General features: G+C 39.1%; 1 protein-coding gene across 4 annotated transcripts in view; it reads right to left on the bottom strand.

Moving 5' to 3' along the window:
• TP53BP1 (tumor protein p53 binding protein 1) overlaps positions 1-15568 on the bottom strand; it is an 85188-nt gene that overhangs the window by 27787 nt on the left and 41833 nt on the right. For all 4 annotated transcript variants that reach the window (XM_019725347.2, XM_019725346.2, XM_019725345.2 and 1 more), the window contains 4 exons: positions 13403-14732; positions 6148-6267; positions 5188-5391; positions 1335-1392 (listed from right to left, as the gene is read on the bottom strand). In XM_019725347.2, the coding sequence (XP_019580906.2) occupies positions 1335-1392; positions 5188-5391; positions 6148-6267; positions 13403-14732 (1712 nt within the window). The remainder of the gene's footprint in view (positions 1-1334; positions 1393-5187; positions 5392-6147; positions 6268-13402; positions 14733-15568) is intronic.

The raw sequence follows: 15568 nt of genomic DNA, 5'->3' as shown, positions 1-15568 counted from the left end.
GAGGAAGACATTAGCATTGAAAATATTCTAACAGAGCTTACTTTAAACGATTTCTTATGGTGAACCCAACGGTAAATAGTCAAAGACTTTTACAATCTAAATTCTCACATACAAAATGTGCATTACAACAATACCAATGAATTTCATTTCATTCTGTCATTCATTAATCCAACTCTCTGCCTCAATTACTTTCCTTTTTTTCTATCCCTACATTCTGCCCAAAGGGTTTGGGAAACTTCAGCAATATATTCTGTTCCCAATTCTTGGGCACATGTACAGACTAATAAGTTGTATCTGGTATACAAGTCTATTATAACCAAAGCAGTCAAGTATAAAATTCCCTTTTCTTCAACTCTCAGACTAGTAATCATTAGTCTTCAACTGAGTAAGGACCCTAAAGTATTTATCTTTCAGATTCAATATGCAAGAGCCCAGAGAACAACTAATCTGAGATATAGCTAAGTACAGATCAAAGGATTTAGATAGGGGCCAGAAACTTGCAACTGGGTGGTCAAATTCAGTCCACAAGCGGGTCTTATTTGACCCACCAAGCAAGAAATATTATTTTTAAAAATCCAGATTTCTCTTTAAAAATTAGAGATTTGGCAACAAGTCTGCATTCTTGCATGGTGACAATAGACTGGAGACGAACAGGGACTACCCCCTTTGAAATGGGGCACAGTTGGCCACCATCCTCAACACTTCACAGTCTTGCACCAGCCGCTTTACATTATTTGCATTACCTGCCTAGGCTGATTTAAAAATCCTCGCCTGTATTTCACCAACTGCTCCTAGTGTTTTCATGCTGGATGACTCATGCCACAAACCAATAAAAGAATTCTACTCTCTCAGCCACCAGATGGCAAAGCTTACCACCAGAGCCTCAGGATGGGGTCATATTCATCCTCAAAGCATTACACCATTCATGACAAAGCAAAAATAACAAATCCACACAGTAGTTGATTTGGCAGGCGGAAGAGAAAATGGCCTGAGGCTGTGGCTCAGTAGGGGATCTCAAAAGGAACAGGTCCGAGGCTCTTGTTAAACCCTCTATTTCCTCACCAAAACAGTCTCAGTCTCACCGAAAGAAAAAGAAAAAAAGGACAGTCCCCCTTGAACAAAAGGGAAACAGAGAAGCATCTTTAAATATCTTAGTTCTAAGTATTAGATTTAAAATATTAATAAGAAAGCCCTCGTTAGATTCAGCACATTGTTAAATCCCTTATGCTGGAGTTTCGTTTTAAATTTTTTTCCTCTCTTGATAAATCATCTTCGCCTCACTACCAGTGGTTTTGTATATTAAACTCCTCTAAATAGCAACCAGCTCTGGTTACCTGGCAACAGCTTCAGCAACAGCAGTAGATTCATTTTGTCTTCCACCAATTGCAGGCTCTGAATAAAAACAAAAGCAAAGAGAGAAAGGAAAAATATTCAGTTAGCATCACACTTGTAAACCTGCTCTACTAGTATTTGCAACAAATAACAAAAAGAAATAGGTAAGAATAAGTGAACATAAAAAGATTTCTTATAATTTAATGGTATAAGTTTTTCTCACTTCCACCAATCAGTTTTCTTTCACACTGTTAACTGGGTTAACGTCCAGTTGCTTATCACTTGTAAAGTCAATAATTGAGCGACAAGGTTGGTGGAAAGAAAAGCAGGTTTATTCAGAATGCCGGCAGTCTGGGAGGATGGTGGACTCCTGTCCAAACGCCAGCACCCCCGTTCCCTGCATGGCCAAAAGATTTTACAGACGTGTAAGAAGAAGCAGAACAAAGTAAAAGGGGACGTGATCAAGCAACTCCTGGGCGATTTGAAAAAGAAAAGAAGGCACTTCCCAGAGTCTAGTTCATTTTGGGGATAAGGGTGCATCTTATGCAGATGTTGAAAAGACTTTTTCCAAGTCAATGTAAATAAGGTCATTAAAACGAATGGATATAGACTGGAGCAAACAGTCATTAAAGGAGGGAAGCAAAGAAAAGTCCCACACTGAATTACCATTGTTAAATCGAATTACACTAGAGGGTTAAATTTCAAAACAGAAGATAGTCTCCCTTACAATACTTCCTATAGATGACCAATCAGTTTGTCCAGAAATACAATGAATTCCTAAAAATAACACTTAAAAATGAAAATGAAACATCTCTTGAATCTCAATTCATCTCTTATATAAAACTTATGTAGTAAAATATAAAATGAAAAACAAAAAATACATTGTAAAAATTAACAAATAAATTTAAAATAAACAAAAAACTTTAATAAAATATATGTAGTAAAATATCTTATGTTGATGCTGTTTTACAAGAACCCACACAAAGAAGGTACCCAAGTTCTTCCTAATGTGTTTTGGGGACAAATGACTGAAAAACAAAACACATTTTCAAGAAAGAAATAAGGGTAATACGGAAAATAATCCCATATTCTCAAAGCAATGTCTCTAATGTCAAGGGATGAAAATTTATTTATTGGCAATCTATTCCCGCCTTAGAGAAAATGACAAATATTTTTAAACATTTCTAAAATGACATAATCTAAACAGTCCATCAAAGAGGCAGCTGACATTTAGTGGTAGAAGCTCAGGCTCTGAAACAGAAACCTGGCTCAGGCCCTGGTTCCAGCACTAAGTAGTCCAGCCTGGAAGTAAACTTCATCTTCTGAGTCAGTTTCCTCCTCTATAAGACAGAGATAAAAACAGGACCACGATCATCGGTTTGTTGAGAGGATGAAATGAGCATCACCTGAGTGTGGTGCCTGATGCTGTGCTCCTATTTTCAGGAAAGGCAGTAATATTTACTGATACGAGCATCCTTAACCTTTAGCTCCATTTTAGATCTTCCCAATCATAATTTCGAATCTAAAGATTCAAAGCTACCACATACTCTCTTGAAAAGCCCTACTTGATTTCAAAGATGACGATAATAAGGAAGGAAATGATACAGGACAGCCCCTCCATAGGTAGACAGGGAGGTCCCTGGTAGAATAAACAAAAGACAGCCCTATCCTAAAACTCCAGGTTTTGAAATCACTCCTTTGCTCCAGGACATAATGTAACAAGGCCTTGAGATTAATAAAATTCCTTTTGGCTTGCAAATGGAGCAGATCTGATAGATAAAGAGTGGGTTACTTTGCTAATTCCTTTAGGATGGGCAAGCAGAACAAACCTGGTAGACGAATTTCATTAGAAGGTGCCAGTTCCCTTCTTCAAACAGCTCCCCTCCCCAAACACTCAAAGAAAGGTATAAAAGTAAGAGCTTTTGCCTTAGTCACGGGGGCCACCCTAATTCGGGAACCCCTCCCCCTCAGAGCTCTGACTCTTTGCTTTCAATAACCTATCCTCTTTTTAAAACTCTTTGCCTCTCCTGGGTCCCTGTTTCCATTCTTCGGTCTCAAGATCCCGGCCCACACCCAGAAACTGCCGGCAGATCCAACATCATCTACATCATTTGGGGGCTCACAGGAAAATATTCCTCCATCAGAAACATGTAATATTTTAATTTCTACTGAGGTTCTAAGATTCAAATCAGTAAGCACTGAGAAGCAGAATAGCCATGTAATTTGGACCTGGACTTCTGGTTCTTGGAACTACTTTGAATTCAGGCTACTACATTTACTAGCTATATGACTCTAGGAATGGTGCTCAACCGCCCGGTGCCTCAGTTTCCTCATTCACAAGTGTTAGATTTAATGAGCTGTCCATGTAATATGCCTGGCCTATAATAACTCAAAATAATTAGCTAAAATTTCTTTTCTTTGTTCTCAGAGAATGAGAAGTCCCTCTTACACAAGTCCACTCACTCCATCTGCGGTCGTCGAAAGGGAGCTTGTCTCACACCTGAAAACGTGCTCTACTCCCTCAGGACCCTGCTCCATCATCTACTTCACCTATTCCCTCCTTTTTAACACCTCTCTTGGAGATTTCCTTTCAGTCTATAAACCTCCTTAGGTCTCTCTCTCTGCCTAAAAATGAAAAAATCTCCTTTAATCCGGCATTTCCCTCTAACTTGTGATTATTTTTTCACATAAACTTCTCAAAAGCAGAATACACTTGCTGCCTCTTCTCCCCATCACTCCTCAATTACCTTCAGTAAACTCCCACCCAAACCACTGTACGGAACTAGTTCTTGCTAGTCACCAGATGGATCTTAATTGCCAAGCCTAATGCACATTTTTAGATACACCCTACGAGACCTCATTTCTGCCTGACTTCATCTTCCTAGTAGCTCTCCTCCCCACAGCTTTCCATGGCTTTGGACTCTCCTAGCCCTCTTCTCTGAAAGTTCCTTTACAATCTCTTTTAAGACTTCTTCCTCTTCTAACTCCATTACACAGCATTTACAAACTACTCAGTAAAAAAATTATAAGCTTTGGAGTCAGATCCAGCTCTACTTCTTTCCCATTATTGTGACCTTAGAAATATAACTTAAAAACCTCCCTTAGTCCCAGTTTTCTCATCAATAAAACGGAAACAAGGATATCTGCTTTGGAGCGCTATCATTGTTCCTCCCCGACTCTACATTCAACTGGACCCAAGGTTGTCTCTATTCTATTCTGCTGTTCACCTCTCAAATTTATCCCATCTTCGTCCTCACTACTAATAACCCCACTTCCTGGTTAAAGAGTTTGCCAGGCAGAAGCATAGGAAATGGGCAACGCAAGGAAGGATACACAAAAGCACAAGTTTTGAAACATCCAATTAATCCTTTTAAAAAAGTAAATCTGATCATATTACTCCCTTGCCTAAAATTCTTTAGCTTCTCAACATGATGTAAAAAGCCTTTCAGACTCTGGTCCCTACTTTGCAGCCCCTTCTTTGTGCCTTCTCTGTATTCTCGCCGTACTAAACAACTTGCAATTAATGTGGGAAATAGTCTACTTAAACCTACAATATGAATCCACAGTCCTAAATTTTCTACCCTCTTCTGAACTGCTTCTGAATATGGAAACCAATTACTTAATATCAACACAGGTTTAATACAGAGATACAACGAGAATCATAATTTATAAAACGGAGCATCTTCAGACAGTGACTGGCCAAAAGCAAAGAATTAAATCCATGAGAATAAGACGTTACAAATATTTTTATGTAATTATAAAAGTATCAATCATTATAACTAGAAGAAATATAATCAATACTTCTCAGATGATCTGGAGCTACTAAACCCAAGATTAACATAAAATAAAACTTACTTTCCAGACTAAATTGCAAAGACTCTTCACTCGCCTCAGTCTCAGGACTGACCAGTTTCATTCTTAGACACAATTTATCATCCATTTCTGGGGCAGCCCCAGCATCTCCTTTTTCATTCCCAAGTATGGGATCATTGGTCTCCACCATGCTTTCAGACATGACATCACTGGTTGCCGTGGTGCTTTCTGGGTAGTTGCTAATATCTGAAAGAAGGGAGGCAGGAGGAAGAAAGAAAGAACACTAAAATACAAACACAAAAAAACAATAATGCAAGGTCATCAATTTGCCTGTTTGGCTCCACAGCTCTGCAAGACTGAAAGGGGTTCGTTCCTACGATAGAACCTGTCACAAGTATCAACAACTACGCACTAGTATTGACACCTGGTCTTAAGAGGAGCAACAGGATTCAGTTCCACTTCTGCATCTGGACAAAGGATGCTGCATGAGCCCTCAGCCAACCCACATCTGCCAGCATCAGGCATAGGTAGCAGGAGACTCCAGGCGACATGACTGTTACCTCCCAGCACTGACTAGAGAAAACAAATAAGTTAATGTAGAAGACTACGGGCTGCTTTGGGAAAGAAGGCGCTAAGCTTTCTTACCCTGTCAAGCTCAGCCAGGGTACTGAATAAATAGTTCTACTCCACCTGCTGCCCCTCCCTTATAGACGGCTCTGTATCATTGCTTAACACTCAGATTCTACTGCCTTGCAAGTAACAGAATAAAATCCTTACAGGTTTTTTTTTCTTCTTTCCTTCTACCCTTTCTTTCCTCTCATCACCACTCAGTATCTCCTGGGAGTAAACTCATGGAATCAGACATCACAGACTTATTCTTCCTAAGATAAAAATCAACCTTATCACGCAGGCCCAATTCCTCAGATCTAAAAGAAATCACTTGCATAAAATATGGTATCTGAAAAATTCTGCTTTAAATAGTATTACATTTTAGTCACTCACCAATAGGAGTGCTGTGTCTCCTGGGCTCCAATTTTAGGTGCCCAATAAGAGGTGGAGTTGCGCCAGTCAGTGGTGGAATGATATCACCTTCTTTAGGCAAACTGAAATGAAATGGAGTTTCTGGGAGAAAAAACAAACAAACACATAAACAAGAAGGAAACCAAAACAGAAGTATGTAAAAAGCAAAAGTGAGAATTCCAAGAAATACTTGTTATTCCTTTGCTACCCAATTCCACCTCATTCCCAACACCCCTCTACCAGTCTTCCCAACCAATTTCCTACTGATCTCTCTGCTCTCTTTACAGCCATCAACAACAGGACTGACACAAAGTACACAACCAGTGGGCAGGCAAACAGACAAAGCCCAAAGTTGGGAAGCCCTGAGGAACATGGGATCAAAGGAACATAGAAACATCTGAGCTCCATCTGGGAATACTCAGTAATACATATTTGGATAGTTTCAAGTCTAGACATCTTAATTTTGCACAATGCTAACCCCAGGAGTTAGTTCATTTATAAGCTTTAGCAATCTGTAGGAGTCTCGAGATTGAAGTCTGATGATGGTAATACCTGTCATTTACAATTTACTCAAAGAGGTGACAAAGGATCTTCTGGGCCAAAGTACTTCAAAATACTCACTGGTTCTAACATAGAAATCTATGGATTTCATGGTTCAGCAGTACTGACCAGCATTTACTCTGGGCCATAGCAGTAATGTTCACATCTAAATCTGCACAATGGTAAACCTTACATACCGTGTTTGCCCAAAAAGAAGACCTAGCTGGCTAGGTCTTCTTTTCGGGAAAACACGGTATATGAGCATTCCCAGTATACACATTTTTGGTTAGTCACTATTAAATGAATATAAACATAAAGCATTTGTCAAGATACAAAACTTGACTGACAAGAGAAAAATTCTGAGGTGTCCTAAAGTTAAATTACAATAGACAGGGTGGGAGAAAGGGGTAAGAGGTTAATTAGTTAACAGAGCCTCAGGCCAAAACCAACAAAAGACTGCTCACATTCCAGAAGGTGTGTTACAACTTTGAATCAACTTCCAGGCGTCTACCACCAGCCGGCACTGCAAGCGTTCCAGCTTACGCGTATGTAGCCAATCCAGAAGCAGCAAGTACTGTATACGATTACGCGTATACAACCAATCCAGAAGCAGAAAGTACGTCTTCCTTAGGGACTATGCCCGTATTCCAGAACTGCCCCCCTTCACTTTTGCCCGTCCTTATCTATAGCCATTGTAAATTCTTTCAGAACAACTTACGTCTTTCTTCCCCAAATCCATTGTATAAAAGAGCCCCGTCCAGGACTGCGGACACATTTGTCTACTCTCGGCCCTGCTGCTCCTGGTGGTTTAGACGTATATCCCAGGACCTGGTCCTTTTTCTGGCTAGCATATGGCTCAGTAAACTTTCTTTCACAAAAGCTTTCTGACACAAAGGTTTTTGTTTAACATTATTTTAACTAGGTCTCAGTTCCAAATTTTTGCTAAGCAGAATTAGCAAATTACCAAAACCACATTTTCTGATTTCCTAATTGGTTGTCTCTTTTAATAAAATGGCTAAGTTTGGTGGAGGGGGGGGGAAGAATTGTGCTGGACTGCTCCTCTTAAACCTAACATGAAAATTCGTACTTATTTTCCTGGGATGGCTCAAAATAACTATGATCTGTCATACCCACTCACTCATTACTTGTGAAAATAGTTTGCCTGATGTGTTTTCCAACACCCCCAATAATTCTCCAACTCTCAGGACACTGGGTGTCTACAAATTTAACTCAATCCTGATGCTCTACCTGGAGATAGTATCAGATGCCACACGTGAAGGGCTCAGTCCCATGAGACTGTTTCCAATTCATATGCCAATTCCAAGTCCAAGTTGTTACCAGTGCTTCTGACCAGCTAGCTATACATTATAGGTTCCCAGGATTGCCTCCTCAAATTTAATTTGCTAGTGCCACTCAGAGTACTCAGAGAAAACATTTACTTACGTTAGCCAGCTTATATTAAAGGATGGAGATGGACACACAGATGAGGCAGTACACTGAGTGAGGTCCAGAGGATTCTGAGAGCAGGAGATTCTGTCTCCGTGGAATTGAGATGAGATACCATCCTGGCTCATTTAACAACTAGGAAGTTTATCTAATCCTGTTATTCACGAGTTTTAACCTCCAGCCCCTCCCCTCCCCGGAGCAAAATGGGTAGGGCTAAAAGTTCCAACCCTCTAATCACTGGGTCTGTCTGGTAAACAAACAGCCCCATCCTGAGGCTATGTAGGGATTGCAACCTAAATCAGTTCATTAGCATAAACCCAGGTGTGACAGAAACCGCTCATTCTGACTAACAAAAGATATTCCTTTCACCTGGGATATCACCAGGGTTTAGGAGCTGTGTGCCAGGAACCGGATGAAAACCAAATATATTTTATATTTTACATTTTCTTCTCACAAATTTTCCCACTCCACTTCTATCTTTTACTATCTTTAATATTAAGCACATCAGTACTGTTTTTTCTTCAAAATCACAAAAAAGTAAAAGCATCTTTTACATCTACATGTAAGAGAAAATGAATTAGTAACCTGAAGGGATGAAAAGAGAAAATGAAATGGACTTTAGAAATAAAGGATGAAAAGTACAAATATTCAGCTAGAGGAACTGAAAAGAGCAGGAGCAGAGAATTTCAACATCACATCTAAATGGCAAAGAATTCCACCAGTTATAGAAAAAAAAGAGAAATGGGTTAGTAAATAAGCATTCACTTTTCTGGCAGATCCTTAAAAAGCAAGTCCTTTAAGGTTCATAAAAAAGAACTTAGAAGAGATATAAAAACTAAAACAAACAAATAAAAACACTTCACAAAGCATCATACACTCCAAAGATATATTTTAAAGAATTTTTCATTCCTGCAACTATTGTCTATACTGCACTGCTGACAGGAATCATCCCTCGCAGTACGACTGACCACGCAGACTTTTTGAAAATCTGTATGAAATCTTTAAGTATATCCTTCTATGTGACAAACTATAATATGCAAATGTAACATGCAAGCATTAAAAATTACTTAAAATTACTTCCATTTCCTTTGCACAGTACTAGATAAAACTTACGAAGTTATTTTAACAGCATTGATCCAACTGCATCACTACAACTTAATGGAAAATTTAGTCTTTTACAGAAAACACTGACACTACCTTTATCTGGTCGTCAATGCCTCATTCCTGTGTTATTATAGCCTGTCCCAACCCCCAACTCTTTCTGCACACAGTAATCAAAGCAACCTTCCTATAAAACATGGCTTTGAACAGGTCAGCTCCTGGTCAAAAACTTCAAAGTTTCCCCTAAATTCCTCACTCTTTAGTCAGCATTCAATTAACTAGTAGCAGCCTATATTTCTAGCCTTTCTTTAATTATTCGTGTTCATAAAGCCTCTATTCAGTATCTTCCAAATGCTTTCCCATTTCTCTGCTTTTGTGCCCTCATCTGAAAGACACCACTAAAATCTAATCAAATTATCAACAAATCCTGCAAAATAATATTTTATCCTCTTAAATTTACTGGAATTTTCCACATATTCCATTTTTTCTCTAAGAATTAGCACAGCTACATTATTTGAATTACCAAGCCCCTTCTTGCTTTCCCCAATTATCGTGGTCCATCCTAATGTATGCCAGTTACCAACCCGTTAAGATATGAATGAACAAAAGAAAACTTAATATCAATTGTCAAACCATCTGAGTGGAGTCTGTTCTTATTAGTAAAGACTTTAAAGATTCATCAGTCTAGGGCCGGCCCGGTGGCTCAGGCGGTTAGAGCTCCATGCTCCTAACTCTGAAGGCTGCCGGTTCGATTCCCACATGGGCCAGTGGGCTCTCAACCACAAGGTTGCCAGTTCAACTCCTCAACTCCCGCAAGGGATGGTGGGCAGCGCCCCCTGTAACTAACATTGAACACGGCACCTTGAACTGAGCTGCCACTGAGCTCCTGGATGGCTCAGATGGTTGGAGCGTGTCCTCTCAACCACAAGGTTGCTGGTTCAACTTCCGCAAGGGATGGTGGGCTTTGCCCCCTGCAACTAGTAACAGCAACTGGACCTGGAGCTGCTGGACCTGGAGCTGAGCTGCGCCCTCCACAACTAAGACTGAAAGGACAACAACTTGTAGCTGAACTTGAAGATTGAAAGGACAACAACTTGACTTGGAAAAGTCCTGGAAGTACACACTGTTCCCCAATAAAGTCCTGTTCCCCTTCCCCAATAAAATCTTTAAAAAAAAAAAAAAAAAAGATTCATTAGTCCAAAACAAAATTTAAAACCCTAATGTCAGTCTTACAGCTAACTTTCTGTCAGAATCTGAAACCTTTTACTTCTTTTATTCTCAAGAGAAGACCTGGTCACTTCTTCCAGCTGGTTAAAAGCCATCTAATTAAACATAGAAGAATTTCTATGTTGGGTGGCACCATGCATAAACAGTCTACCCTAAGAGTCTGCCCTGACATTAAAAGGTTAGCCTCAAACGGTTAGAGCTAGCGCACAAGATACATCCAGCTGCACTGATCATTATTATTAACCTATTACAGACCACCATTTGTGGATTTAAAGACATTAAATTTGTTACGATTTTTCACATCAACCCATCATAAATTTATTCTATATTGAATAAGGTTGGGTTTCAAAGCACCACCTTTCTAAATTTGCTTTCTTCAAATTTCAGGAGGAGGTCTTCATAGACATGTCTGAAGAGGTCTCCAAACTATTAACATTAGTGACAAGTTATCTATAAATGGAGGCATTTAGAGTGAGTCTTTTGTTTTCTCCCCCCATTCCCTCTCCCTCACACTTCCTCTCCCCCCACTCCTTCTCTCCTCTTTCCTGTATTATTTGAACATTTTTCACAATTAAACATGTATCTTTTTTAATCAATAACGTTTTTAACAGCAACAACAAAAACACAAATAGAAGTACCCTTCTAACTTTAACATACAGAAATCTAATGAACAAATAAACCTGGGACTCAACCAATTCGTTCCTTTCATTCTGTCTTTCCAGACTGTAGAACCATTCACTTTTTAGGTTACTCTCATTTAAATTAGTCTCTCTTGGGGTTTAGCAACTACACAATTATACTTTAAGTACAGAATATATATTTTTTGTTCTACCAATGCTCTTCTGAATGATTTACTTTAGACTAGTCCTCTTAACATTCCAACCACTGTCTTTACCGCTTTTAGTTGTATGCTCAAGAACTAAACTCTTGAAATAAGCAGCATATAATTTACTAGTATTTTCAATAATCTAGATAAACATTAGTAAAATAAATTTTACTATGACAATGTCTATTATAAAAAAGATCTGGCTCTGCCCATTAACAGTGCAAACAAGAACTCATGGAGAATACTATTAACATAATAGACAATAAACCAATGTTTTAGAAACTTTTGTATATGACGTCTGACAATTAAGTTCGCGAACTCATCCTAGCAAAAGCGCTACATACCTCACTGCTGAATATCACCACAGTCACCTTCAAAGTGCTCCCCCTGGGAAGCTATGCACCGACACCAGCACCTAGGCCACCCTTGAAAGTGATTTTGGAACTCTTTTCCTGGAATGGCCATCAGAGTTGTCATCGTATTACCCTTAATGTCCTGAATATCATCAAAATGTCCTCCTTTCAATATTTCCTTCATCTTCAAGTAAAAAAAGGAGTCATTGGGGTACAGATCAAGTGAGTAAGGAGGGTGTTCCAATACAGTTACTTGTTTACTGGCTATAAAACTCCCTTACAGACAGTGCCGTGTGAACTGGTGCATTGTCGTGATGCAAGAGCCATAAATTGATGGCGAAAAGTTCAGGTTGTCTAACTTTTCCACACAATCTTTTCAGCACTTCCAAATAGTAAAGTTGGTTAACTGTTTGTCCAGTTGGTACAAATTCATAATGAACAATCCCTCTGATATCAAAAAAGGTTAGCAACATCATTGCAACAAGTTCTCGAACTTAATTGTCAGACCTCATACAATTGTTAACGTAATTAAAAAGTAGTCCTAAGTAACCAAACGAAAACAATCTACAGTCCCTGATACTTTCTTAGCCTAAACAGTATTTGTATGTAATGAAATTACAAGAACATTCAATAATATAGAATTATTGGGTCATTCTGATAGTTCTTTACCATAACTCATCAGAATCAGAGAAACTATATTATACAGTTTTGTAGGAGAAAGCACAGCACTGGGAATCAAGGTTCTTGTCCTACCTCTATCATTAACTGGCCACAGGACTTTAGAAAGAGACTGAACCCAGTAATCCCTAGCCTCTTCACCTAACATTTCTTGTTCTGAAGAGGAAAAAAAACCTTTCTGATTCCTGAATATAAAACCTAACGAACACGGGTAACTTTGAGAGTAAAAAAAACATACTACTAATAATCACAACTAGACAAGGGGTATAAACTGGGACTGATTCAAGAACACCAAACAGTGTAATCACCTATACTAATAGCTAAGATGTGGCCCAAATACTGTTTCTCATTTCCATATCCCTAGAAGCATGTTTTCTTAAGTTTGTTTTGTATTTATTTTTTTGTTTTTTAGAGTTGTTTTGTTTTTAAATTATACTAACTCTGGTAACTTAGACAGTTTGAATTCTTTTCAGCTAATATCATACATAACATTCTACAAATATTTCAGAAAGTAATCAAGTAATCTATATTGTCATCTGGACTTCATAAAATAATAAAGAGCACAAACTAGTATCTTTTCCAGTTTAAGGTTTAAGATAAGCATACGTTGAACCAAATTTAGAAACTTAATGCCCATAAAGAGGAAACAACCAATAATAACATACTCATTAACAGAGTTCTAAATATCATTTTCCTGTGTAATCAAAATAGATCCTTGCAACTTTAAGGCAACTGTCAAAATATAAAAATTTGGAGCAAGATTGGGACCTTAGTAGAAAATACCAGATTGGTACAATTGGTACCATTTCTACATAATTATAAAATTCATGTTGATTAGTCTTGAGATATAAAGCTGACAAAACTCAAATGATCTGTTTCCATAAACAAGTGTAATTACAGCTATAAAAGAATACAACCCAAAGTTTTAAATTTCCCATTAGTGGATGTTTAGAAACAAATCCAAGTTAATTTTCAGCCCTGACATATAAGCATGCAGTTCTCTCCTACCTTCCATTCCAAACTGTAATTTGGTTGGCGACACAGAACAATTTACAAGCACACTCACCACTAGAGCTTTCACAGAAGCTTTGTGAGGTATGGACAGAGGCCTTCTCCAGCTGTTGAGCCTCCACACCTAAGCCAAGCTGCTTAGCATTAGCCATTTTTGAGTCTTCTGTTGATGAGTTATCTGTTTTCTCTTGAGGTTGGCTCCGCTGCATCTGCTGGTCAAGCTTTGGAGCATCGTCTGCTCTCACTAAAGTCAAGGGAGGCTCTGGAGAGTCAGCCTCCACAGGTTCCTTTCCTGCAGTCACTGATTTCAGAGCTCCTTCATCTTCGGCACTCTTTTCTTCCTGGGTATCAACTCTATTCTCAGCACATGGTTCTATTTCTGGAGCATCATCCTCCCACAACTGAGAATCAGAGCATTTCTCCACTCCCTCTAAAGGTTCAGAAGAAACATCAATTCTGGGAGATGGTTCCTTCACATCTACAATGACAACACTGGAGTCCTCTGATGTAGCTTCTTCCCAGGCTTCTTGATCCTTATGTTCCAATTCTTGGTCAAGTACTGGAAGCTTTTGGGGGGAATCAATACTAATCACACTGGTTTCAACTTCCATAGCTTCCTGGCATTCTTGTTTTGGGCTTTCCTTTGGAAGAGAGAGAGCTTGGGACTGAGTTTTAGTCAGAGAAAGGTGTAATGGGACACTCTCCATATTTTCTTCTTTCAGCTCCTCTCCTTGACTTTCACAAGGAGTCTCAGGGATTTCTTCTACCTCAGACCCCGTAGACCCCTCCTCTGGATGATGTTCTTTAATTTCCATAGCTTCCTCTTGATCTAACACACTAGAAAGGGCCTCAGATCGAGTAGCTGGAGAAGGAACTGCCTGACTCCCTGAATCACAAGTCAGATCTATACAAACGTCTTCTGCTATAGTCTCTTCTCTGCCTTTGCAACCAGCAGCTAAAATACTAAAGTCGTCTCTGGTTTCTGTGTCATCCCCCTTTATTTCATCAGCATTCTGATTCAGTTCTACTTGGCCATCTTGTGCTGGATTAATCAAGATACTGTCATTTTCAGCAGCAGGAACAAGTTTAGAATTGAGACCTGAAGACACAGGTTCAGTATCCACAATTTGTGTGTTTTCTCCATCTTCCTCATTCCTGTGAGAAGTCAAGCTCTCTGTCTTTGGTGACTGACTACACTCACTTGCAGAAAGCAACAATTTACAAGAATCCCCTGTCAAAGACAGCCCAAGATCCTCAGTGGAATTCTTGGGTTCAATCTCTGAAGTTTTAGAACACTCAACAGTCAAAGATGAACTATGCAAATCTCCACCTTTTTTCCCATCATTTGATCGTTCTTCCAAACTTGGAGATGGAATGAAAATGTCCTAAGGAAGAACAAAAAGAGACAAATCATCATTTGTTCTTAATCATGTTTCTTTTCAATCTAACCCTTGAATTATTCTCAAGTTTTTAAATCAATTATTCAGGAACTAAAGAACTCTAGGACCATAATCTCAGAAATACAAAGCTCATAATCACCAGTCTTTTTATCAACACAAGTCACTGTTTAATGCTTTTTAAAAATAAATCATTGATATAGAAGAAGCATAATCCAAACAAAAACTTAAAAATATTAACTTATACTTTTAAAGGTAGGAAGACACTTAAATTTAATTGTATGTCACCAAAGTACTAAAATCATGTTATATATGATGGGCCCTCAATTACACAGGACTCATTTGAACGTATGCCTACACAGCCCACTTCCGTTCTCACAAAATGGGAATATATACTTATTTTACTTCCCACTGTTGAAAATATGCTAGCATTCATAAAGCAGATGTTAAAATCCAAAACATATAATATCACTGGTCAACACATACTACTACATACCAATAAAACTGGCTAAAGTTAAAAAGACCACATCCTGGGGCCGGCCCGGTGGCTCAGGCAGTTAGAGCTCCATGCTCCTAACTCCGAAGGCTGCCGGTTCGATTCCCACATGGGCCAGTAGGCTCTCAATCACAAGGTTGCCAGTTCAATTCCTCGAGTCCCACAAGGGATGGTGGGCTCTGCCCCTGCAACTAAGATTGAACACGGCACCTTGAGCTGAGCTGCCTCCCGGATGGCTCAGTTGTTGGTTGGAGCGTGGGCTCTCAAACACAAGGTTGCCAGTTCAATTCCTCGACTCCCCCAAGGGATGGTGGGCAGTGCCCCTGCA

This window comes from Rhinolophus sinicus, linkage group LG03 (genome assembly GCF_036562045.2).
Source record: "Rhinolophus sinicus isolate RSC01 linkage group LG03, ASM3656204v1, whole genome shotgun sequence".
Classification (NCBI taxonomy): Eukaryota; Metazoa; Chordata; class Mammalia; order Chiroptera; family Rhinolophidae; genus Rhinolophus; species Rhinolophus sinicus.
This window is presented reverse-complemented; position numbering and strand designations above follow the sequence as displayed.